Source organism: Lissotriton vulgaris, chromosome 3_2 (assembly GCF_964263255.1).
Source record: "Lissotriton vulgaris chromosome 3_2, aLisVul1.2, whole genome shotgun sequence".
Classification (NCBI taxonomy): Eukaryota; Metazoa; Chordata; class Amphibia; order Caudata; family Salamandridae; genus Lissotriton; species Lissotriton vulgaris.
In genome coordinates this window covers 329813260-329837110 of record NC_141690.1, presented here as the reverse complement: position 1 = coordinate 329837110, position 23851 = coordinate 329813260, and the positions used below count along the sequence as shown (strand labels likewise).

The following is a 23851-nucleotide window of genomic DNA, read 5'->3' as shown; positions in this document are numbered from 1 at the left end:
CCTGACATAGAATTCATGGTAAGCACTCACTGTTACCATAGTTGGTGACCAGTTGTATAATCTTGGGAGTTTGTGTCTTTGGGTTTTGGCACCAGGCTGGATGATCTTTGGAACTAGTTTAAAATCACTCAAGATCAGAAGGGAGTTCAAAATAAATGTAGTCCAGTAACTCATCTGAGATCTATTGGAACAAGATGCTTGTGTTGCTTGAGGAAATATTACGCTTCCAGTGTTTACGTAAACATTAGTTAATATTTGTTTATTATGTTATTTTCTTAATTTTCATATAAAACTCTAATACTATGGGAACCATCTGATGGCTTTCTGTAGAATATTTGGACATTGGACTACAGGTCAAGTTGTTAAAATAAGCATTTGTGGAGTTTGGTATGTTCTGTGGCGTGAAGGTGAGCAGGTATAGGACAGAGTGCACACTCGGGAACAGTTTTGTTGCTTAGGAAATTGTAACAGTTCAGCACACTTCCTGTGACTAAGGGAGGCCACTTCCTCAGTAAGTTGTGAAAAGGTAGAGGTTTTAAGTTCCTGCTTTTGGACAGCTCAGTCAACTTAATTTGCAGATCAGCAGAGCATTGCATTTTTATGTAAGTCAAATTATTACATTTTCATCATTTCTGCCACTATCTGTGGATAAATGTAATACTAGAGATTTAATGTGTAGTTAGAATCTATTGTGCATAATTTGTAAGCTATTTTTCTTACGTTAGGTTAATTTTAACTTCTGGTATTAGTACAAATGATTCTGAATTGTGCATTTTGGTTAAAGGAGCAATGTATAGTGGAGGCACACTGAGCTACATGACAATTTGCAAAGCATTTCTGTGACTGTAAACCCAATAGTCAAAGTATTTTTTCCAAATAAAAGCGCTTTCATGGCCGTCTGTTTTTTCAAAGCGTGCGAACGGCCTTAACAAGAGCATGACATCTCATTTCTCGTGTGCTTTAAACTTCTGTAAAAGGGACTGCTCTAGGTGTTGCAATTTACATTGTGAAATCATCAACCTCCTTATCGGAACAGGGAGTGCTTTTGGTGTGGTTCAAGATCTGCTTTCTGAATTACGGTGATATACGCCAAATCAGTAGCCGGATACAACCTAAGATTGTACTTTACAACTGAAACACCTTTACCTGTCCCATAAAAATGAAACCACAATTACCTTTTTTTTTCCTTTTTCCAGGAAAGATTCCAAACATTTTGGAGAACAGTGGAAGAAAGGCATTCCAATTGAAGTCATTCCAATGGCCTATGTGCCAGTGTCCAAAGCTCTCGCCAACAGGTTCGGAGGAGTCGCTGAACTAAGAATGGCCGTTAGTAAAGCTGTAAGTACATTGCGTCGCTTGGGCTTGCATTACACACTTGGAGAATGATTGTGGTATTGGCAGTGAGCAGATGTCCTCTCTCACGCAGGTTAATGTAATATGAAGGGAGCGAAGGAACAGATCCATGTTACATGTTTGTGTAGGAGTGTGCGTTGCCATTTAGGTTGTACGTTCTAGCGTCACATTTTTTGGGGTACGTCCCAGACTTCATGGATCGTTGGGCAGCTTGCATCTGGAGCGACTGCTGACAGGAACGCTGTCTGCTGGCTCTTCACGCAATCAGAATAAATTGGAGTTTTAAACTTACTTCTGTGTCATGCTGTGATTCTTTGGACTCAATATAATTTGGTGACAATCCTGAGATCTGAACCCCCAAAGAGTAAAGAAGCACATTGAAACAAAACCTTGAGGTCTGTCACTACTACCTGCCTGGTGGCTGAGGTACAGGAGAGGTATGTCGGGCAGGGTCAATGAGTGCGGGTGGGGTGGAGATCGAAAGAAAGAACTGGGACAGTTCACACATGCATGTGGTGCACAGCGTGACATTGGCTTTCTGGATCAGTCCTTCCCTCGAGTTGGTTGAAACAGGCAACCGGATTGGCAGCAGAGATGATCTTATTCCTTCACAATGTGTCCCATTGGTTGCGTGAGTGGCAGAACGTGTCGGCCATTTTCCAAAGGATGTTGGACAACGGAGAGATTATTTCTACAGGGTTAAGGAACAGCAATTTGAAGCACATGCAAGGCTGCATTATGAAATGGAAAACAAAATAATTGACTAACAAGTGAAGACTTTCCTAGGTGAGCGCATTTTAAATTATAACGGACAAGTTTTAGAAAAAACAACAGGATAGGAAAAGCTGCTTCTAAGTGATTATAGAGAACGTTTTTGTGAGGCACCTTTTTCCACTGCTCATAATCCTGTGGTTATCTAGTTCAAAATGCTAATTTACTAACCTAATATTTTCAGGAGTCTGGGATTCCCAGAATGTAATAGAGCCAATGGCACAGGACATGGCTACTTAATAGACATAGATGGCACCAGGTTTGATTCTGTCGTGAATAAGGTGTTGTTTATATAATTGTCCTGGCACAGATATTTGATCACCTAACTGAGATTATCCCACCAGCTCCTGTACCTGCCATGTGGAACGTGCATGTGGAAGCAATAAAGAGACTGTAGTATCACTTTAAAGATGATTCACGTGTAATAGTGGAAATGCATAGTTTTATCATCTGCGTATGGCACCAACATGAATGCATCAACAGTTTTTTTAGCAGAATTGAAGATTGTATCTTCCACACTGGATAAATAACAGATAGACCAACTAATAGTCACTTGTAATTATGGTAGGACACCAGGGAGACAATTGTTTTGCAGGCACCAGGCTCTTCATAAAGCACTGGAGATAACTAGAGGCATTGAGAGGTCTGTACGTGATCTAAGGAACTAGCAAAGTCCAGGTTCAGTGGGAGGTCATGGTCCTTTAGGTGCAGTCTGTGGCAAAGCCAAGTACAGTATCTATACACCAAGTGGTAGTAGGAGACAAGAGATAAATACAGGAAATAACAAGGTAATTTTTTATAGGGGAGGTTCACACAATCTTATGGTAGATTCAAATGTCTGTCCAGCAGTGAGGGAGGCTTGCATGAAGTGCAAGAAACTCATCCACTTTGCTACAGTGTGTCACAATGTGCAGACAGTGCTTTTAGTAAATGAACAGCAAATAGATTGGATGGCATGGGCGAGTGGTATTGTATATTAAGATGGTAGAAGGCCATGTAAAGGCGGGCGAAAAGGGACGTTTTTATCCCTACCATGTTGCCTATCAGGCACTGCCACCATGGTAGGAAATAAGACACCCTCTGCTGCACTGCTCAAGGAGCCAGACGGATATGTGATCCTCTACCTCAACCGTGCATTCCCGAACACTACCTCCATAGCGCAACCGAGAACCTTAACTACCTCATAAACACTACCTCAACAACGCGACAGGAACCTTGAATGCCTCAAAAACACTACCTCAATCCCGCCCCTCAGGCGGCTGTCAATTTGCTGAACTTGTATGATGTCTGTCTATTTTTTACTGTACTATTTCGCACCCTTTCTCCCAATCAAATTGTGAAGCGCTCCGATACCCTTGGGTCTGGCCAGCGCTATAGAAAACTCTAAAAATAAATAAATAAATGTGATGGTCGGTTTTGCTGACTGCCAACCATCCTTCTGCCATTGAAATATGGCGGGCAGATAAGGTGGTTTCGATGGCCGTGGGACCGTCACCGACAGGCTGTCGGTGATGATCCCACCTTCATCATAATCAGCCCCCTAGGTGTGTGACACTGCCTCATAACTGCAACAGCTACATCCACATCCCTTTCTCGGCTGAAAAAAATGTGTTCTATAAAGTAACTTCTGGTCACTGGCAGACAATTGAACAGTAATTTGTCCAAACTAATTTTTCTTAGGAAGGAAGATAGTGTCCTTATATAAATAATTTGTATAGCCTATAAAATAAACATCCATTGTGAATAGTGATTTTTATTTTAGCTACTTGGTTATAAGATGCAAAAATGGTGCTCCATATTTTCTGAGCTATTGTTAGAATTAGCTAGGCTATTCCAAATGCATAGGTTTAACATTTGTATACTGTTGGAGCCTCACTGGTGACCTGGAACGTCAGCTTAAGTTACAACTTGAAACATACAGGTTAGGTGTTTTAAATTTGAGTGCAATACATAAGGCCTTTTATTTGTAGTCATCCTGGTTGTTGACTCATTTAGTGTCAAATTTAGTGCTTCCAAACCAAAAATGGGTTTACTTCTACTTGTTTAGGAAAAGGCACACGCTGTCAGGGGCGGTTTAGAAGTTCCACTCTACTTACATGTCACAATGCAAACTATTTAGATTCACAAAAATCTAAAAAGAATCTTGAGGCAAAGATGAAGAATGTCTTCTTACACTTACGCTCTGCACAACAGAGTCCTTGTCACATGGTGAGGAGGACAGAGCAAGGAAATATAGTATCCACATGTCACGACATTCACAGTCGATTATGGCATTTGAGATCATGTACATAGTGTTGTGTTTTACCAAATGGATTGACTAATATATTATAAGGTCTGGTGGCTGTTGATATTGGATGGAGTTTTTGAAGAATAAAGCAAACCTATATAAATTAGTGAAGCTCAAACAGATTCATGCAGCCAGTCCTGCAGCTGCACTGACTGCAATGAGGGGGGAAAGGGGAAATACAGTACTGTTTGAGCAAAGCATAAGTGCATGAGGTCTATAAAGGACTAACTTTTCATTTTCTTTTCTTCGGTTGTATTCAGCTCTAATTTATTTTTATTTTTTTACACATTGAAAAGGATTTAATGGCAGTTTGTTTGTTTAGGTAGCTTATATGTATGTGCATGTATGCTCCATCTCTAAGATGAGTTTCACTGTCGGTTTCTGGGTTTGTGTCATTGTCCTGCTGCAGATAACTAGGTCAATTGTGCAAGTGAGATATGGACTTTAAAGAAATCTGACCTACTTTCACTTCTTTCTCCGCAGGGTCCAGTGGTGACTGATAATGGCAATTTCCTTCTAGACTGGAAATTTGATAAGTTACACAACTGGAGCACAGTGAATACAGCTATTAAAATGATTCCAGGTAACCGGTTCTCATGGGAAATTGGGTGTCATTACGTACATTATACTGGCCCTTTTTAGGTCGAGCTTTTGAGACCTCTTGTATATACTTTAGTATATAGTTATAAATTAGTATATACTTATATGTGTATGTACTTTGTGGGCTCTGGAGATCAGCCCTAGGACTTGTCTGCTTCCGTGTAGGGACTTTTTTTCTGTTGAACTGCCTCAATTTTACTGTCTTAATAGAAAAGGACCAGTAGAGGCCAGTAAAATACCAGAATTGCTTTCTGCTGAGGGACTTTCTTTTTTAATTTTTCTGGCAACTGCCTCTATTTAACTTTCTTGATAGAAAACGACCAACAGAGGTCAGTTAAATACCAGAATCACTTTAGCATTCTCTAGATTCCAGTCCATAGAAATGACATCTGGCTCAAGCAATCCCAGATAGCCCTAATCCAGGTGTATTTCAAGAGGATACAACACTGTTTCAGCTTCTGAAGGTCTCTTAGCCCTCCACTGGGCTCGCCTGCTAAGATTGGGTGCTTCTCTCGCCTGAACCCCCAACTCTAACTAGCACTGTTCCTCAGCCACTCTTAAGAAGGAATAGAGCCAGCCTGGCAAGAAATAGGATAATGTTAAAGATATGCCTTCCCTGGATCTATGCTTTTATATAAATGTGCCACCTTCAGAGTTCTTGGCTGTGGGTTGTGTGTTCATTTAGTGGCATCTTATCGCCTCTCACTCCTCGGACACATGTTGGTTGAAGTTTCTGTGATTAATTTCCCCTGTCTTTCTGCCAGAAATCTTCCAGCAGGGTAGATGCAACCGCAGGCCCTTTGTTCTCCTTGTTTATTCCTATTATAGATCAGAACCGGGGTGTGGATTTTGAATTACAATCCTTGCCTGAGGGGAAAAACATAGAAAGCTCGGTTTACTGGGCACTCTTAATCTGAGGCAGGGATGAGCGACTTTTCTAGAAATCATCTTTGTGACATTTATAGTAAAGGTCCGTAATAAATATAGTTTTCAGTAACTACCATAAAGGAGTGAAGACTGATTGCTTCGCTGTCTCCCAATCACTTAGGTATGGGAAATATGCATTTTGTACTTGGAGCATACCTTTGCAAAAAGTTGCTTCAGTCTGTGCAGTATGGAGGCCAGTTTAAAGTTTATTCTGATGGGCTTCCTGGAGATTTCGTTTACAGGGGTTTAGGGCTGCAATGGTAGCCCAGATGCCATGTTTTATAGTAATCTCATGTGGCGATACAAAGCTACACTGCAGGCCACATTCAGTATTTTACGTTTATTGCCACTTTCGCAGTTTTTACCTATCTTTACTGTGACCTTGCCCAACTGTCAAGACACGTTTGGGTTACCCAGTTACTTGGTGGAAACACACACATGGATTTTTCAATAGGGAGAAACTGGAAAATGGAAATCTGTGTGCCAGCATGGGTAAAAGAAAATGCGGAGGCAAAAATATGAAGGTATAAGAAGAACTGCAGAAATTAAAAGAAGGTAACATAACAGAGGAGGTGGAATCTGTTTATGGCAGACTACACTTGTGGTGACTTGCAGTGAACAGAAGAGGCCAAGGATGGTACTAGACTTTCTAAGAGACAGTGGGTTCATTGTGAAGTTTTCCATGGTCAGCATAAGAGTATCAACATTAAAGCACTTGGGAACTAGTTAGGATGGTCATCATCACCTAGCTTTGCAGTATTGCTGTAATTGAAGGTATTTCATAAACGTTTGTGGGAGGTCAGTGTGCTCTCTGCTTCAGTACTGCAGGTAAGATTGCACCAGAGCTTGTACCGGAATCACCTTGTAGTGGAATTAAGCATGAGTGTCATTTTGACTATCATGAGTAGCTAAAGATCTGCACTTTTGGTTACTGGGGTCATTTGTGCGGAGGAAGAAAGAGATGAAACCCCCAGATTTGTAACTCTTGTTGCCTTTAATTTTGAGAGATGCCAGCATTGGCAGAAAATGCCCATGCTGGCAATTGGAAAGGTAAATTGGTTGGGCTTGCCTTAGCAGAGAGTAGCACAACTGTTTCCGATCGATTGGGGCTTAGGTTATTCCCCCTTGGCCATCTATAAATGGAAATGTGTTCAGCTGACAGATATCTTTCGATGCCGTTGTTATCCCTCTTATAGGTATTGCTTAGTCTACATGGCCTTCAGGTTTTCTGGAAGAGCGCCTCGAACACGTCAGTACCATTAACCAAATATCCCAAATAAGGTTTGGGACTGACAACGCATGGATTATTTCCTGTGCTTTAAAGTGAAACTATCAAGCTTTACTTGTATGTGGCCTGTCTCAAAAGATTTAATAGCAGATGGGGCTACCACAGTAGTGCCCATATTTACTTGGAGTCTGTGGAAGTAGGCCCTGGGATAATTTGGATGATTGAGGACCAGCAAGATTGGTGATTTACATGCTTGCTCATATAACTAGAAATGAGGACAAACAAGTTTTCAGCATCCCAGTTAATTTTGTGAGGTGTTCCAGGAACGCTCCTTGGTCAATTGGGTTAAATTAGGCCTGTGTGGAGTACTGCAATGTGGAACTCCGTGAAGTGACTAAAAAAACTCTCCAGCGATATGCAGAATTTCACAAGCGGCGGAGTGAGTTAAGTTGCACCAGTTACGCTGATTTTTAGAGGCAGGTGTTTGTCTCATGCTGGAAAATCAGTGCAAACGACTCCATGCGCATCGCAAGAGGACGCTGCTTTTTTCTGCCACTCGAGTAGATGTTCTACTCGAGAGGCAGCTTCCTCAACATGAACAGAAGCTTTCTCAACGTGAGCAGTAGTTGGCATCCGTGATCATCAGTGTTGACTAATCTTGCCAGGAGGTGGTCTGGGGTAAGATTTCCCTTGCTCGCTCTCACCAACTTAACTTTGCCAAGCACAAATGGGGAAAAAAACTCAGTTTTCGGAACTCGGTGCACAGAGTGGGAAAAACTCCACGAGCGAAGCGAATTCAATGCCCATACCTAGTTGAAGACTTCTGATCCATCAAGATAAATCTGGTGAACCCTAATCCATCATTTCTAGAAGATAATCCCAAATGTCCATAAGAACGGGCACTGTGCTTTGAAATGGCTGGAGACCAGATTGGTTCAGATGAAGCAGATTATGATCTTGCAAGCGCTTTGTGATAATTCCCACTGACTTTACTGAAGACGGGAGCTTCAAGATCTCATTAAGCTGGCATGACCTGGTGAGCAGGGAGGTGCCTGCTTTGGAGGCCCAGTTGAGGACACTAGTCATAGCTTTCTAAATGCATTGTTTTGTGATTGTTTTACATGCTACTTCACAGCACTGAGATGACCCTGATGAACACTGGTCCGGAGTTGTGATAAAAAGTCCTTCCTGAATTCGAATGTACTCTTCATGGGGGTGGGGGCTGTTCTCCAGGTAGAGGTTTTGTTTGGTCCCTGTTTTGGCTACTTAAGTGGTGAAGGTCTTTCCAAAGAGGGTAGGTTGTACACTGTGCAAACACGGCGTTGCAATCACCTAAGAGTTTAGGGTTCTGTCCTCCATACTCTGCGATTGTTTGATTTTAATTATTCTCATCAGCTATATACATATTTTTCCTTTTGTCTAGTTCTAGCGGAATGGTTCCTTTGTGCCCTATATTTTAATTTTAAATTGTTTCATTTTATTTACAATTAAATGTTTCCCTTCTTCGATGCTTGATGGTGCCAAATGTATAGTACAGACCTTCTTTTTTTTTTTTTTTAGATTTTCAATTTTTTATTTTAATGCAAACTTGTATTTTAGACTAATAGTAACGGGTTACGTTGTGTACTTTCGTAGTACGTGTAGGAGGACAGGGAGTGGCAGTTGGAAGCTAGAAAACAGAAGGCAATAATACAGACAAGTGTAACTATGGAGTTGCAGATTAAAAAACAGTATGAATAAGACTGCATGCAGTTTCCATATTGGAGTACAAACACAAGAACCACTAACTTTTTTGAAGAGATCAGAATTTGTGTTTTTTTGCGAGCTAACCCAGTGTCTTAGATGAGTAAGTACTGTGCCATCATTAAATTCAGGCCAAACACACATTTGAAGATGGGGCGAGTTGAGTTGGGGTGAGACCGCTATCGAAGGTGAATTCACAAGCACTACATTGTTGACTGTCTTTGTTTTGCAGGTGTGGTGGACACTGGTCTTTTTATCGGCATGGCAGAGAAGGTCTACTTTGGTATGGAAGACGGAACGGTCAGCGCCCGTGACAAGCCTGTGCATTAACACTACCACAAGAGCACACTTTGCTTGATTCCAGTGCACTTATTCCGCCTCGGAGCGCCAAATCTGGAGTGCAGCAGTGACCTTTTTTGGTTATAGTGCAATTTATGGATTAGGTAGCCTTTGAATAGCTTTCCTTTTCTAATTATGAGGAAAGCTGATGGCTACATAAATGTCTTTTTACAAAAAAAAAAAACGTAACATTTTATATTGTGAAATCTCACTAGGACCTGATGTAAATGTTTATTTCAACACATTGTTGCGGTTCATTCCAATTGTGCCTTCTATGTGCCTGCCATTTACTCTACGCTGTGCCAATTGAGTTTTAAAGGATATTAAGAAGCTAAGAGTAATGAATTATACATTTTGGTGGAGCACTCCTAAGACACTGAATCCATCCATTCATTAAAATGCAAAAGTATCAGATATTCATATTTTTGTAAAAGCCAAATATTTGTCTTATCGTTTGTCTCTTTTGCTGTATCAGCGTCATATTTCACTTATGTCATGGTACGAATCACGAATGCCAATAAAATATTTCAGTCAAACAGCCTTGACTTTTATCTTTTGCTTGAATGTCAAAACCTGTTGAAAGAAGTATGGACTGTTTCTGTGTCTCGGCATGTGTTTTTATGATCTGACTTGACAGTGCATCTGTTGCCGGAGTATTATGTAATCATCACTAGATAGAGGATTTGGCTACGCCCACATGTATGAAGCCGGGAATACATGTTTTGATTGGGCAGAAGTTGTGTGCTTCCACAAAAAAGTGCCTGCCCCCTAGCAGCTGTGATTATTTTATTTATCTAGCTGCCTGAGTTTGAGCTTTCATAGGTGCACATTGTAATGCTACTAAAATGCCTTAGATAAGTAAATAATTTGTTGTGTTTTTCTCTAGCAGCAGCAGAGATGAGAGGAGGAAGTCATTAATCAACATGAATCTTTAGGACTGCCTCGACAGTGCAACTGCCACTTGACCTTTTAACCTACACCAATATTATTCTACAGTCCTTTGCTTTCACACAAATAAATATCTGTCCCCATGCTACATTCGTTGTAATGCTTCCCGTTACCATACATCATTCATTCCTTTAAAGCCAGACCTATTGGCATTGCCAGTGCTTGTTGTAATAGTTGAAAACACCTTAATTTGAAATATACCCAATAGTGCCTGAAATGCATCAGTCAGTAACATGCAAATATATCTTCCCTCTTCCCCCCCCCAAAAACCTCACAAGGATATCTAAAAAACGTATACCCACGAGTAAAGAATTGTTCCTTTTTTAGGTCGAGCCCTGAGCCAGCACGCAAGCGCTGCTCTGGGGTTGATCTGGGGTAGTTGAATACAGGAGAGAAGCCACGCAAAGGCTTGTTTCCCCATTGGCCACTTCCTTATTCAGCCTACGATAGCTTGAGACAAAGTGAAAGTACGCACAGAAAAGTTCGAAGAAGCAGGAAGTGCACTGCCACACTACTCTTTATTTCAGTAATTGTTATTGAAAATAAAAAGCATACACTACTCTTAACATGTTTGTGTGCGCAGGGTGCGTTGTCTGTGCCGGTCTGTGCTTTTTGCAAATGGTGGCAGGTAAGTATGTACTTTTTCACTATGAATGCGTGTGTGTGCATGTGTTTGAGAGAGAACGACTGGGCATGTGTGTGTGAATAGACTCTTCTGAATTAAACAGGAGGGGATTCAAATATTTGCTACGATTCTCCATAAACTAATTTTGCATGAACAAAAACACCAAGTATTGTGTGGACGTCTCTCGGGAAATGGCGTCTATTCAGCGTTGTGTTGAAATGGCTCTGCGGTTGTTTTGTAACTTTGACATATCATGTCAATCACAGTCGCACTGAGCAGAGCTGAAGTGGGTCCCAGGGGACTAGTAGGACGGGTGGCAGGGGGTATCTATCAGCCACCCAGGATGCTCCTGAAGCACCACTTAGGGCACAGCACACACGTTTCCTGTAGGTAGACGGATGATTCGCTGTGCTGGAGCAATACCGCTTATGGGTGTCTCCTGCCCGGTTGTGATGCGTCGGGATGGTTCATTTGCTTCTCTGTAGAACTCCCTCAAATTTTCACTGTGGAGGGTTAACCTTGCTCCCTGTGTGGAATTTATGGCTGATATACCATTTTGTAGCGTGGCCTTTAGCATCACTGTCCAGCCCTTCGTGCAACAGTGATCGTCCATAAAGTACAAGCAGTTTGGCGAGTGTGTGCTGTGATATTTTTCTCTTCTAATGAGAAGCTTGCATTTAGCATAGAAGCAAGGAAACAAAGTGAGAAACAGACAACTGCACCTTCTTAGATGCTTTTGACGTATTCATGGAAAATTCTTGCGCAGTCCATTCTCTAACGGCCATTGCACAGATGTACAGTTAGTGCTCATGCAATACAGGGGGTGTCCTTATGCTGGTCTTTAAGTGGGATGGGGGTGTCTCAAAGAGGTATGGCCAATGTAATTAAGGGCGTGACTTAGAAACACATAAGCTAAAAATCGGTGCTCAGCATAGTGTGCCGCCCGACTTGTATTTTGCTGTTTCTGTCATTGCATCCAGATACATGATACAACAAGTAACAGCATACCTACAAATCAGGACTCTTGGCTTTGTCAATGGTTGTTAGTTGCATAAGATAAATAAGCAGCAACTGTAGCTTCTATATAATATTGAAAAAGCTTCCACTTAAAGACCTTGTTTCCCCACGACTGTTGCTGCTCCTGAGTTTCAAAAAGAGAAGGGAAATCCAGAGAGAAAATGACGCTTTAAAGGATTTTCCTTTTCCTACAACGCTCAGCTGGCATGACGTCATGCCGTAACTTCTTTCCCCTGCATTAGAGTCCCAAACTTTAAAGTTAAACTTTTACATGTTCGGTTAAACTTTATATATGATTTTCAGTTGTCTGCATGTTTCTAATATTCTTTTATGTAGCTATTGGTATAACTTTACGTAGAGTGGTCTGAATTGATTAATGATCTTCCATCGTTCAGTTATAATTGAGCCAAGTGTTTACATTCTGGATTATTAAAAATTCAGAAAATATAGAAACGATTGTGAAAGGGTTAGTTTCAATATAGAGTGAACATACGAAGAAACATTGCACAGCTTTTTGTAAATTGTCTTCAAATACAGAAGCATAGTTTAAACACCACTGCGCATCATAAACAAATAATGCGGTGACCTAGTGATGTGAGAAGCACACGTTTGTCTCGTAGTTTAACTTTATTTCGATAACTAGAAATGCTCCAGTGATTAGAACCCATTCCTGCAACGTGCCATTGGAAATGTGATATCCTGCGGCATAATATAATTGTTGGTGATTATATGACTTGTCCACAAGAGTGATGATGCATTGGACATACTTTACTCTAAATAAAAAGGACCCTGTTATTTGACATTATAGAAGTAGCAGCAGCATAGAGGCCACACCGCCATAATTTAATGTAAGAACAAGCATTGGCAAAGCCAATATGTCTCGCCTATGTGCCAATGTCTTTTAGCCATGTTGTAGAGTAACCTGCTGCTTTGCAGCATCACTAAGTTATTTAAAAAGAAAAAGCACTATTACGCACTAACTGGAAGGAAGTAAGGTGCTATTATGCAGCCAGTGCTGGCTTGTAGGCACTCAAGACAAGACAACTGGAGGGTGGGTGCTGAGAGGGAAGAGGCAACACTAACAACTGGAGCATGGCGGGTGGGAGGCATGAAGCAACATGGACAATGGGAGGGTGGAAGTTAAGAAATCTTACTGAAAATGGGAAGGTGGGGGTAGGAGGAAAGACACAACACAGACTACAGGTGGGTGGGGTTGGGAAGAAGAAACGACATGGGCGACTGCGCTAGCTAGAAAGAAAAACAATACCTCAGTCACAGCACAGCACCAGCAGTGAAAGGACCCTTATTAAGATGAAGCAATCAGTACTTGTTTAAGCATACAACAAGGGGATGATTCAGTTAAGGTGGACAGAGGCTGGAATCTGTAACGCTATATTTCATGAACAACAATGCCTCTGACACCATAAATAACACTTCCGGGTGTCTGAGCACCCGACACCCGGAAGAGAATGCGTCCTTTAGGAATTGCGAAACACTGAAGAAACAGCAGGAACAGATACCACTTCTCGCAACTAAGAAAAAACAAGAGAAAACCAGCAGACTCTGAATTGAGAGGACAAAACTGCGCATAACGGACATAAAAGTTAAAGGTTGTATCATGATGTCCTACCCCGAAAGCACACAGCCCTGATGAAGACCACATATGAAAACATCACCTGGTCCAACAACAAGAAGGTCGAAACGCGTTGGCAATAGATAGTTGTTTGGAGAACTCTATGCACTTTAGATTCCCTCCATGGGAACCAACAGCGGAAAGGATTAATTTCCCCGTGGAGCATAAATGTTTAAAAATAGACCCCCGTCCCTATACAGGACCGGAACCACAATCACAACTGATGGATAAAATGAGAATTGTCCCCAGTCAAATAGTTTCGAAAGTAGAAGTAGGACAGAGAGGAGAAACACCTCTTTGACAAAATCAAGTGTCAATTATATGTATAATGACCCATAAGGAATCTTTTACCAACTTGTTTGAAATGAAATTTGTGTTACAATTGGAAATGTATTTATGGTATCTACTAAATGTTTTATGTATATAGATGTAGTATGTAAATTTATGCAGTCCAAAAGTGATAATGATAGAAAATAAGGAGAGTTGAATAGAAAAACTGTTGAAATGAAGGTGAATACTAATATATATAAAAAAGATAAGTAATGGAAAAATTATTTGTTTAGAAACCCGAAGTCAATAAAAGGGACTTCTGGCGCAAAAGGAAAGAGTGTTATTTATGGTGTCAGAGGCATTGTTGTTCATGAAATATAGCAATCAGTACTTGTATCATGCCCCAGACGATAGAAGAGGAAGTGAAACTGAAATATGTTACCCAATTAGGAGGCAGCAAATGAGTGACAGCGAAGCCAACAATGGTATGCAATTGGCGGGCTCCCACCACATTGTAAAAAACTATCTCATGCAAGTAAGATCTGTGCTAGTGCATGTGCTCTTGCAGACGAGACCTAAACACCAGCAATCCCCTTTAGACATTTGCAACCCTACCTATCAACTCCCCCAGTCTCAAGGGAGTTCTACTGGAATTTTTAACATAATGAATAGGTGTTTATATACCAATGTTTACAAACAGAAGTACATGGCTGGGATTGACATAACATGAATTTCCACTAATATATGGGGTTTCTCGTAGTTAAAGTGTTAGAAATGGTGTTTCTGTGTGTCAGAGTATGCACCCTGTACAAGCAGGATCTACTCAAGGTAAGCTACATACACACTAAAAGATAAACTGTGTTCACCCTCTGGGAACTTGGCACATAGCAGTCAGGCTTATCCAAAGAGGCAATGTGTAAAGTATTTGTGCAACATACAAGCACAGTAACACCATGAAAACACCTACAAAATCGTAAGTAGAACCAGAGTTATGAATTTTTTAAAGAATAAAGCAAAGAGAAGGGCTTAGAAGCAAATAGCACATAGTGTTTACTTGAGGTTGTCCTGGATCGGGTTAATCCAAAGACTCCCGCAGATCCAGCTAACCAAGTACCTTATGTTGGCAATCAAGTCTTCATCGACAAACACCGTTACGATGCAGGTGATGAGTCATCACTGACCCGCACATTCCATCAGAGCAATGCTTTCGATAGGCGTTGAAGGGCAATACATCAGTTCTGATTGGCGCAAAGTTGTCACTGCGTCGATTTTGACGGTTCTGTACAGCAGAAGTCAACTTTCAAGGGCTCATGATTGGAGTGGCTCCACTTGGGTGGTTTGCCTGCAAGAGAAAACATTAAAGGTTGTGGGTACTCATAAACATTTGCATGCACGTTCCATTCTGGAATACAGTAGGGGAACTTATCAATTCCCTGAAGAACTGAAATTCTTTGTGAATTGCAGGAAAGTTGGAATTTCACACAATTAGGGCTGCATTAAAAGTGTACATTGTCTCTTTATTTTAGAATTGAACACTGCGGGTCATTCTTGTTTATACAGCTCCATTACTTGGTCAATACTTTGCACTATGGCAGGAGTAAACATTCTTGCAGGGTGGTATTTTGCAATGAATTGCACAGAAGACTTAAGATTATTATAATGAGGCGGCTTTTCCATGAGTTTAGTGTTAACTGAGATGGAGTTGTGCAACGGATTCTAGTCCTTATCCCTTTTATACATTTGTAATATACGAAATGTGTGACCACTGTACCTTTCAGGTGACAAAATAGTGCCTACTGAGGACATTTTATTCATATTGAATGCTTTGAATTTCGTGTGAAGATGCAGAACGCTGATATCTGTCATTTTTGAGTCTCCACGAAGCTGTCATACTATGTGTTGAACGAGGCGAATCTCCTATAGGCTATTGCTTTGAGTTCCGAATAAAAGGCCACTTTTGGATATTCTCTTTTGCCCACCTCTGGCTTTAAATTCCTAAAGATGTCCAGCTTAATAGAAGGTGCCAGTCCAATTGAAAGAGCTGTAGATCTAACACAAGACCAATAGTGTCAAATCATTGACCTCTCCTCAACAATAGTCCTGGCAGGTTATTCTTTACTGACACCAGTACCAGTAATTGCAAATGTCACTAATTCTACACCATCTGATTAACACTGTACAATAGAGACTATAGTGTAAATTCACCAATTATAGTAGAAGTCCGGTACACTGGAAAGTCGCCAGCACAGTCTGCTGTTTATGCTTTAAGTAACAAGAAGGAATTTCACTCTGGCAACTTAGCTAGCTTTCACCTTAACAAAACGGATGCTAAACTCCTATTTGAAGAAATCCAACAAACATTTCTCTGGGCTGATGTTACGGATGGTATTTACAAAGCAATCTCCAACCGACACATTATTTGCGTCTGTTAATTCAACTGTATTGGCAGCAAGGAATGTATAAACATGGAAATCACTTAACCTGGAACTGCAGATCAAACTGATGCAATCATTGGCTGTTAGACATGACTTTTTCAGCGGGTTTGCCCCCAGACTTTTTGCTTTTTGGCCTCCTGTTTTTAACCCTGTTTTTGTTGGTTTTGGGACTCTGGGCACTTTACCCCTGCTACAGTGCATATGCTCTCTAGGTAAATTATGTTATGGATTGGGGTTTCCATGATTGACATGTTTGATTTACTGATAAGTCCCAAGTTACATGCAGTGTGTGTGCCAAGGCCTGTAAATCAAATGTTGCTCGTGGGCCTGCAGCACTGATTGTGCCACTCAAACATCAGCCTTTAGAAGGGTTCTCCGACCTGCCACTGCATTGTCTGCAAGCAGTTGTGACTGCCATGTCGACTTGGCAAGTGCATCCATTTGCCAGGCCCTAACCCTTTCCTTTTCTCACATGTGCGACACTCCTAAGGTAGGCCCAAAGTGCCACTGTGTGCAGAGTATGTGAAAAGTAGGACATTTACTGTTGTGTATGACATGTCCTGATGGTGAAATACTGTGTATTTTGTTTTTCACTAATGAAAGGCTATCTGTTCCATAGTATAGAATGGGGAATAGTTTGTTACATCTTACAAGTATAACTTCCCATTGGGACAAGATAGAAAGATGGAATTTAGTATGTCTGAAGTCTGAATATCAAAATGCATATTTTAGTTAAGATGAGCTTTATATTGTGTGTTTGAAAATACCACTTTTAGAAAGTGGGTATTTTCTTGCTTGGATCGAGAAACCTGCCAAGAAGAAGAGCCGGAAGAACTGCCTGGAGGAGTACTGCCCCTTTGCTGTGTTGTTGCTTTGCTTGGTCGGCCCTCAGTTGCCTTTTCTGCCTTGGGCAGTGAAAGAACTGGACTGAACTTTCTCAAACTTGTTGCTGAGTATCTCCAAGGGCTTGAAATAGAGCTTGCCTCCCGTTCACGAAGTCTCAGGGGCAACAAAGACTTCACCAACCTCTGTGTACCGCCTCTGGAAACACGGTTTCAATTGCCACAGAGGGGTAAAGCAACCAACTTTGTCATTGGCTCTGGCTCCTGAAGGCACTGCAGAGGGCACTGCCGCATCTCACCGCAACCCTGGAATCAACGACGACCGCCACCTTGACTCTCAGTGCCAGCTGTGGTCGAGCAGACAAGAGATGCAACATACATATGCAACAACACAATCCCGCTTGTGGTCGGGGCTCTATTGGCCATCAGTTAAATCTCTGACCCACCCTCTTTTGCACAAAGTGTTCAGGGTTATACCACATTCACTGGTGACCATATCAGGAAATGCAAACTATTCGGCCATACTCAAGAGTTCCTTTTGACTTTCGGTTTCAGTCAAAAGTGTCTGGTGCTGCACCTTCATTCCCCGGGGCCCCAAAGGCCCTAGTTCAAGTATTGCCCACTCCTGCCCCATGGAAGCATTCAGCATTACTGCGGGTGCAATCAGTGCTGGCACTCGCTAAATCAGATTCTGCTTGAAGAAGTCAGGGTACTCTTAGTACAGCCAACAGCGTTGGCAAATGCTCATTCTTCCAAGTGGCACTGTTGCTCTTCCAGTGATTGGAGCAGCCTCCAGGTTACATTGATGTGGTAAAAAATTCTTCCAAAAACTAAAAAAAATAGAACTCCCTTTGAGAAACTAAATAATTAGATTCTCATACATACAATCAGAGGATCAACCAATATCACCAAAACACAAATATGGACTGAAGTGTGTAAATATCTACACAGTGCCAGCCAAATTTCCCTATTTAATATATTCATTAAAATCAAAATACAAAGAAATTCATTATTAAAATCAACAACTATTCAACATTTTAAAAAAAGAGCATAAAAACATGTCATATATAGAGTTAACATAATCACTAAAGGATAAAATATAACATCATTAATATATCCTCATTGAACAGAAAGCATAGCGGGAGAGTACATTAGACAATGTATCATGTCATTAAAAAAACACCAGTCTGTAGTTAATCATTTGTTCAGTTGGAATATTTTTAAATTCAGTTCTCGTATACTAACAAATATCCCAAAGATCTAGTGTATCAAATCTGTGAAGCATCGACACGTTTCGGTCGGTACTAGGTTTTCACAACCACCTTCTTAAGGAAAAACGATATCTCCCAGCCAGAATGTATTCTCTAAACAATATATAGAAAAAAGAATACACATTACTGTTGGCACCCACTGTGGAAAACATTTATATTTTGGTGATATTCAGAAGGTCCTACATAAGAACTTCTATTCATACATTCGAATTAATAGTGCAAAACCCAGAGGTCACCCTTGGGTCTTGCTGTGAAAATACCTTTATTCCTCAAGAGCAGAAACTCCAAGGCAGGCTCAAAGGATTTTGCATACTCAGGGGATTTAAGGTAAGTATTGATGTATATATATACCCCTTTGTATGGCTCCACATATACCTACCAATAAGGCTACATGTTTGATTAAAATAGCCCCACATGTGGTATAGTGCAGTCCTAATATAGATAAAAACAATTCTAGGTAATAGTTATCTGTATCTGTTTTTCAGTCAACAACTGTCAAAAAAATATCGAGAAGAAAGGGTACAGCTCCTACAGCAATAGATAAAGAGGGCGCCAACATTCCATCAATAATAGAACTTGTATTCTCATAGTGCGGTACTTATAGAGATGTTTTCAATACAAAATGAACCATAATATTGGTAATTGGATAGGTTCCGCATTAATAATATTAGATGGAGGAAGCACTTCTCCAATAGATTTCAGTGTGTGTAAATACACACACTGTTGCCTATAAGCTCTTAAGCTGATAAGAAGCTCCTGCCATTTGTCCCCTTAGACACTAGGAAAACTCTTGTAACTATGTTGGCATTATCTAAAATGGACTAACGAAACGCTCTGTATGCAGGGCTTCAAAAACAGTTACTATTAAAGCTCTAGCGCCTCCAGAAAGCTGCAGCCAGGCTAGTCTTGGACATACCCAGATTTGAGCCGGTGGCTCACAGATTGTGCAGTCTCCACTGGCTAACAATAGAGCAGAGAATTCAATTTAAGTCTGCATGCCTGGCATATAAGGCCCCCATTTTCTGAAATACAACCTAAGACAATACGACCCACCCAGGACCCTCAGGTCTAGTAATGCTATGCTAATCAAGACCCCCAGAGTTAAGACCTGGAATCAGATACCAGTAGCAATAAAATATAGTCCATCACTGCTATCTTTCCCAAAGTCCCCAAAGACCTGGATCTTTTCAAAATAATCTTGTCCAAATAACCCCCGGCATCTCTGGCGTTCCTCTCTTCTCCCACTCTTGGCAGTCTTTGTCATTTTTTAGCGCCAAGACGCCCACGGGCATTCGTACGCTTTACAAATCTGATGATCAAATCAAATTTAACATAAGAGCAGTAATTTATTGCTTAAACCTGAATATAGGTATACTGCCCTCCCATTCGCTTAAAAAATCCCTTGTTCATTTGATATATCCCAGGGTTTCTATGTATGCCTGTTGGGTCAGTAAACCTCCTTTTATGATCTTAAGAATCTCATGGGATAAAAGTAGTTAGACTTCTGACTTTTGTATTTGGACTACAGTGCCCAATGCTAGACTTAATTCTAGATAATTAATTGGATATAGAAAATTGCACACGTTACCAAAGGTTTCAAAATTACAGTTCTTCCACATGGGAACAGTCGAGGCAGAACTGCCAGGCCAGGCCCTTCTCAGACCAGAAACCAGCATCCTGGGAACGGGTTTGGGGTAATATTTTGGACGGGAACGGGAGCAGGGAGATAGGTTGGTAGTTATTGACTTCGCTGGGGTCTGCTGACGGTTTCTTTAACAGGATGTTTCTTTAGTAGGATGTAGCGATTGTGTTGAACAAGGTAGTAAAATCGTGGCTGATTCTTGCTTCGTCTAGGTTGAAGAAATGGTGAGGACATGGGTTGGTTGGGGCCACTTAGTTGACTAAGTTCATGATAGAGGCAGTGCCCTGTGGAGCGAGCTGGTTCCATTCAGTTAGTTGGATGTCTGCGGTGATCGTGGCGTCATTGTGTTGCTTGAAGAAGTCGGTGGCTAGAGTGATGTCAACTTTTGTGGTGGTGCATTGAATAGATTCCTTGTGTGTGATGGCAATTGCGCCGCAGGCTCAGAGTGCCCAGATAGGCTTGCCTTTGTCGTGCCAGCAGCATGCCCGCTGCAAGCCCCCACTATATGGACATGCTGCGACTGGCATTAAGTATGTCTTGGGGTGGGTAGGGTATCTGTTGGCGAGAAGTACGGTAGATGGAAAATCCTGGCAGTGACTGTGTCACTTGGTCAAACGGCAGCAACTGGGAACAAAGGGGAATTGGAGGCCACAGGCAAGAAGCAGGCGAGTTGCAGGCTAGGTACCCTGGTGTATGTTGGATCACACCAGTTGTCCCGTCTCTGGGATCCGTTTTTTTTTTTAAATTTGGTACCTACACACACCCTTTGATATCAATTATTGTTCTGATGCATGTGGCCTCCAGTTTGGCCTTTCTACCTTCAGCATGCTGTGTCTATGTGCGGAGTTGCTGTGTTTCTGACTTGCCCTCCTACACATTTTTTCAATGCTGCTTCTCTAACTGGATGATTCTGTATAGCTGCAGATTCCTCCCCATTCTTGTCTGCCTTCCCACTCTGTGTTGTTTTGTGGTAGCTTGGTGTCTGGCTGGTTTTCTGCGCTGCCTTGCTGCTGCTTTCATTGGCCCAGTCTTTGCCTCTAAAGGTGTCGGTGTAACAACTGGCATCTGGAATGCTAGTGGCGCCTTGTATGCCTCCTTGATACCATGACCGGAGAGGAGTTGGAGAAGCGACAAACCCAAGACACCATCTGCAGATGCTTGAGAGCTATGCCAAGTGTCTGGATCTAGTCTAGCGCCTAAGGGATTCATGAGGGTGAGGAATTTGCACCAGATCATTACTTAAAGTAAGTATGTGCCTGGCTCAGGACATCTCTTGCATTCATTCTGTCACATTTAAAAAAAACAAAAACATTTTTGTCTGTGTTCTTGAGAATTATTCGAAGTGTTTAGTTGCAGAGCAAATGCCAATGTTGTCCCACTAGGTTTCTGTACATTACAGAGCTATAAAAGAAAGAGAAATGTCCTTCTACAAGACCCTAGAAATTATTTCAACATATCTTGCCAGGTCTAGAAGCATTTTCTTCTTGAACAAATAGGCAGTTTTTGGGAAGTGTACTCCATAGTGGGGTCGTAATTCAGATTCTGACCTCCTTAGTGTACAAACTGTGCAGCGACCTGTAAATTAAAATGTTCATACAAAAGGTCCCCTCAGATTCCATTTACATGGCAAGGAGGGTTGGTGAGCGCCAGGCTCTCCATTTTAAGGATCCGCACTTAGTTTTTCATTAAGATGAGATGGTACTAAGAACAGCCCCTTCCTCCATATGTATGTATTAATGGCATTTCATGTCAGCCAGCCTGTGTGCTCCCTTAGTGAATGACATTTTAACCTTCATGGCCTCTTTCACTGGTGCCACTTTGCCCACAAAGTGGCAAAGATGTTAATGCCAGGTGGATAGTCCCCTACATAGCTAAGGTCTATGAGACAAGAAGATTTGAGCCTCCCCCAAGCCTCCAGGGTGCATCATCGTGCAAAAGTTTATAACATGTTTTACATGGTGGTCAGTCACTGACAGAATTTGCCTTTTATTAAACGATCAGCAATTGTGTCATTTACACTCTCCTGACGTCAAACTTTCTATATAGCTGGGAAGCATGCATTAGCAGGTTAACGCATTGCCTCAGCAGGTTAACACATTGCCTCATCCACAGTATACCCACTAAATGGCAGTGTTGGATCAAAAAGTGTTTGTGCTACATGAAATACAAGCTAGAGAATTCATAGCGTTTAGAGAGACATGCGCCTGGTATTGTTTGACATTAGGAGGCAAAACATGAGTAGATCCGTTGAAAGAACTGTCCTATCTCAATCCAAACAAAATATTTTGCAAAGCACACACCTGTCATAATGCAGGTTGTACTAAAGGTTATATAAAAATATAGCAACGCTCCAAACATGAATATTTTTATATATCTAGTAGTTTATTTCTAACCCAATAGAGGTGCAACATGTTTTATGTAGTCATCCATACTGGGTGTGCTGAGATATTAATTTCCATTCATAATACTAAAGTGATAACTATACTGCCTAAAATGCTAACGGTTAGGTTAGATTTCAGGACTGGCTGGATGTCGGAGATGGCATTGGTTCACTTGGCAGCTGTATTTAGAGCTGTCATGTACAACCACCAACGACTGAACTAACTAAAAGTGTATATAGAGGAAAGATTTAAGATTGTTATATATTTGAAACACACTCTTTTGGAATGCTAGAGTGTAGTGTTGTCAGTTTCTGATAGAGACATCTAGCTACACCTTAGAACAGAGGTCTTCAAACTTTTTGATGCCGAGACCCCCTTGTAAAACCTTTTTAGGCGTAAGGACACCCTTCCGACAAAAGTTTCTAGAAACTGGTACTCTTCATCATCAACTTTTGACAACCATAAATGCGCCTGCCTCATCACATCCATCCATCTATCATTCATCCACCCACACTTTCACACATCCATCCATCCTTTCATCCTTGCATCCATCCTTCCATCCATACATCCATCCTTCAACCATCTACCTTTTCATCCTTCCATTCATACATCTATCCTTTACCCATCCAACCTTCCATCCATCCACCCATCATTCATCCACCCACCTTTTCACACATCCATCCATCATTCATCCATCCACCCTTTCATCCAATCATCCATCCATCCACCCTTTCATCCATCCATCCTTCATCCATCCACCCTTTCATCCTTCCATCCATCCACCCTTTCATCCATTCATCCACCCTTTCATCCTTCCATCCATTCATCTATCCTTCATCCATCAACCCTTTCATCCTTCCATCCATACATCCATCCACCCTTTCATCCTTACATCCATACATCTATCCTTTACCCATCCACCCTTCCATCCATCCATCATTCATCCACCCACCTTTTAACACATCATCCATCATTCATCCGTGCAACCTTTTATCCATCCATACATCCATCCACCCTTTCATCCTCCCATCCATACATCCATCCTTCCTCCATCCACCCTTTCATCCATACATCCATCCACCCACCCTTTCCTCCATCCATCCATCCTTCATCCGTCCACCTTTTCATCCTTCCATCCATCCACCTTTTCATCCTCCCATCCATACATCTATCCTTCATCCATCCACCCTTTCATCCATCCATCCACCCACCCTTTCATCCATCCATCCACCCATCATTCATCCCCCCACCTTTTCACACATCCATCCATGCATCATTCATCCATGCAACCTTTTATCCATCCATACATCCATCCTTCATCCACCCTTTCATCCTTCCATATATCCGTCCTTTAGCCATCCACCCTTTCATCCATCCACCCATCGTTCATCCCCCCACCTTTTCACACATGCATCATTCATCAATACAACTTTTTATCAACCCATACATCCAGCCACCCTTTCATCCATCCATCCTTCATCCGTCCACCTTTTCATCCTTCCATCCATCCACCTTTTCATCCTCCCATCCATACATCTA

General features: G+C 41.5%; 1 protein-coding gene across 1 annotated transcript in view; it reads left to right on the top strand.

Moving 5' to 3' along the window:
- The window catches only part of RPIA (ribose 5-phosphate isomerase A), a 121819-nt gene extending 112028 nt beyond the window's left edge, over positions 1 to 9791 (top strand). The window contains exons 7-9 of the mRNA XM_086964591.1: positions 1197 to 1338; positions 4895 to 4994; positions 9142 to 9791. Of these exons, the coding sequence (XP_086820717.1) occupies positions 1197 to 1338; positions 4895 to 4994; positions 9142 to 9239 (340 nt within the window). The 3' untranslated portion in view covers positions 9240 to 9791. The remainder of the gene's footprint in view (positions 1 to 1196; positions 1339 to 4894; positions 4995 to 9141) is intronic.
- Positions 9792 to 23851: the final 14060 nt, after the last annotated feature.